This window comes from Chlorocebus sabaeus, chromosome 2 (assembly GCF_047675955.1).
Source record: "Chlorocebus sabaeus isolate Y175 chromosome 2, mChlSab1.0.hap1, whole genome shotgun sequence".
In the NCBI taxonomy this organism is placed as follows: Eukaryota; Metazoa; Chordata; class Mammalia; order Primates; family Cercopithecidae; genus Chlorocebus; species Chlorocebus sabaeus.
The window spans coordinates 6,209,534-6,211,211 of record NC_132905.1 but is presented as its reverse complement, the minus strand read 5'-3'; the positions used below and the strand labels follow the sequence as shown (position 1 = coordinate 6,211,211).

The 1,678-nt window shown below is 48.1% G+C and overlaps 1 protein-coding gene across 1 annotated transcript; it reads right to left on the bottom strand.

Annotated features, from left to right (window-relative positions):
• Nucleotides 1-537: 537 nt before the first annotated feature.
• Nucleotides 538-1,361, bottom strand: LOC103249036 (uncharacterized). The gene is given in 4 exon segments (XM_073011437.1): nt 538-612; nt 614-766; nt 768-1,206; nt 1,336-1,361. Coding segments are annotated over 4 exon segments (693 nt in total).
• Between the last annotated feature and the right edge of the window lie 317 nt (nt 1,362-1,678).

Below are 1,678 nucleotides of genomic sequence, written 5' to 3'. Positions count from 1 at the left end.
TTAATGAAAGGTAACTACAGAAATAAATACCTTGACCACAAATGAACATTGCTAAATTCCAGCCAGATACTGCTGCCTGCTGATGGCTTCAAGCCTGAGGCCTCTCTCTCTTTGTTCAAAAGGGAGCTTAGAAGTGTCAGGAGGTGCTAAAGACTTAGTGCCAGATGAAGAATTTTCCTTTGATCTAATCAGAGGGGAATAATTTTCACACTATATAAATCGATGCCCTAAAATCTAAATCACCTTCCCCTCAACCAGCAGCTTGGATGAAGAAGCTGGGAACTTGGAAAGACACTGGTTTAGATCTTTCCTACAAATCTTTACTTTTGAGTGATGATATAAAGCTCTAGATTGCTTCTGGAGCTTTCTTCCAAGCTACCCAGCATTTGGCCAAGTGTGGTGCCAGGAACACCTGTATTACAGTCCTGGGACCCCAACCTGGACCTACTGAGTCAGAGCCTTTGGATTTGGGGCTCCAGCACCTGCCTTTGTAGCAAAGGCTCTTTGAAACTAGCATTTGAGGGGGCTTCACCCAATTTAGAGGAACAAAATGTGGCACTCATCAGAAGGCCTACGGGAACAGACCAGCCTTGAATGAGGGCTGGAGCCTTCAATGAGAGTGGACCGAGAATCCAATGTGGTTAGTGCTGGCGGTGTCGGCCGCTGTGCACTTGTGCAAATAAACGATTGTCTTCTGGATAAGGTAGAAATGCCTGGTAGACTTATTCTGAGCCAGAGAAGACCCAGCAAATTCCTCTGACTCTGTCCTCAGAATGGTGTGGAATGAACTCCACCCCTTCGATCCCAGAAGAGACCTTAAGGAGTTGGATTTTATTGACGTCAAGTAGCAAGCATTCCTGTGTTCCCAGGAAGGGTGAGGTTCTGTGCCAGGTTAGGATAAGATTATTGAAACTTTTGAGAGAGATAGAGCTCTTCCCGCTGAGAAGCGTCAGCCTAGAGCTGTGAGCTGGGCTGGGGTGCCAGGCTGGCCCTGTCTCTGCTCTTGCAGTTTCACTGGGAGTTGTCAGCTCTGCCCTCTCTGCCAACAGAAACCTGGAAGCAGCCATGCCTTTCTGCCTCCCGCTCGCCCTCCCAGCAGGTCTGATCAATGTCCGTTTTAAACCAGGACATTTCTTCTTGCTTTGGAGCCTGTGAACACACGGCGCTCTGGAGCCCAGCTTCTCCTTGTTTGTTGTTGTGCAGGGACTGCCATTTGGAGAGAAAAGTCAAGTTGGGAGGCTCTGCTGCAGCCCCCCTCTTTGAAAACCAGGTGAATTCCAAGCAAGGGCAAAGATGATCATGTATCCTGAGAAGTCCCAAGGCTCTGTGCCTCGCCTCCTCATCTGAGGCAAGGTAGCCATTGTCCCGTCCTCATAATATGGCTAGGAGGAGGGAATCAGGTCAAGTCTACAAAGCACTGAGCACACACACTAAATAACAGAAGCTGTTCTGGGTGGGATAGTGTCCCTCCTAAAATTCATGCCTTCCCAGAACCTCAGAATGTGGGCTTATGTAGAAATGCAAATGTAATTAGGTCAGTTGACATCATAATGGATCAGGATGGGTCCTAAATTCAGCGACTGGCACCCTTACGAGAGGAAAGGGGTACAGAGCTATAAGAACACACAAGAGAGGAGCCACTTGGCCGAGAGTCACACTAAGCATTTTGTTAAACACG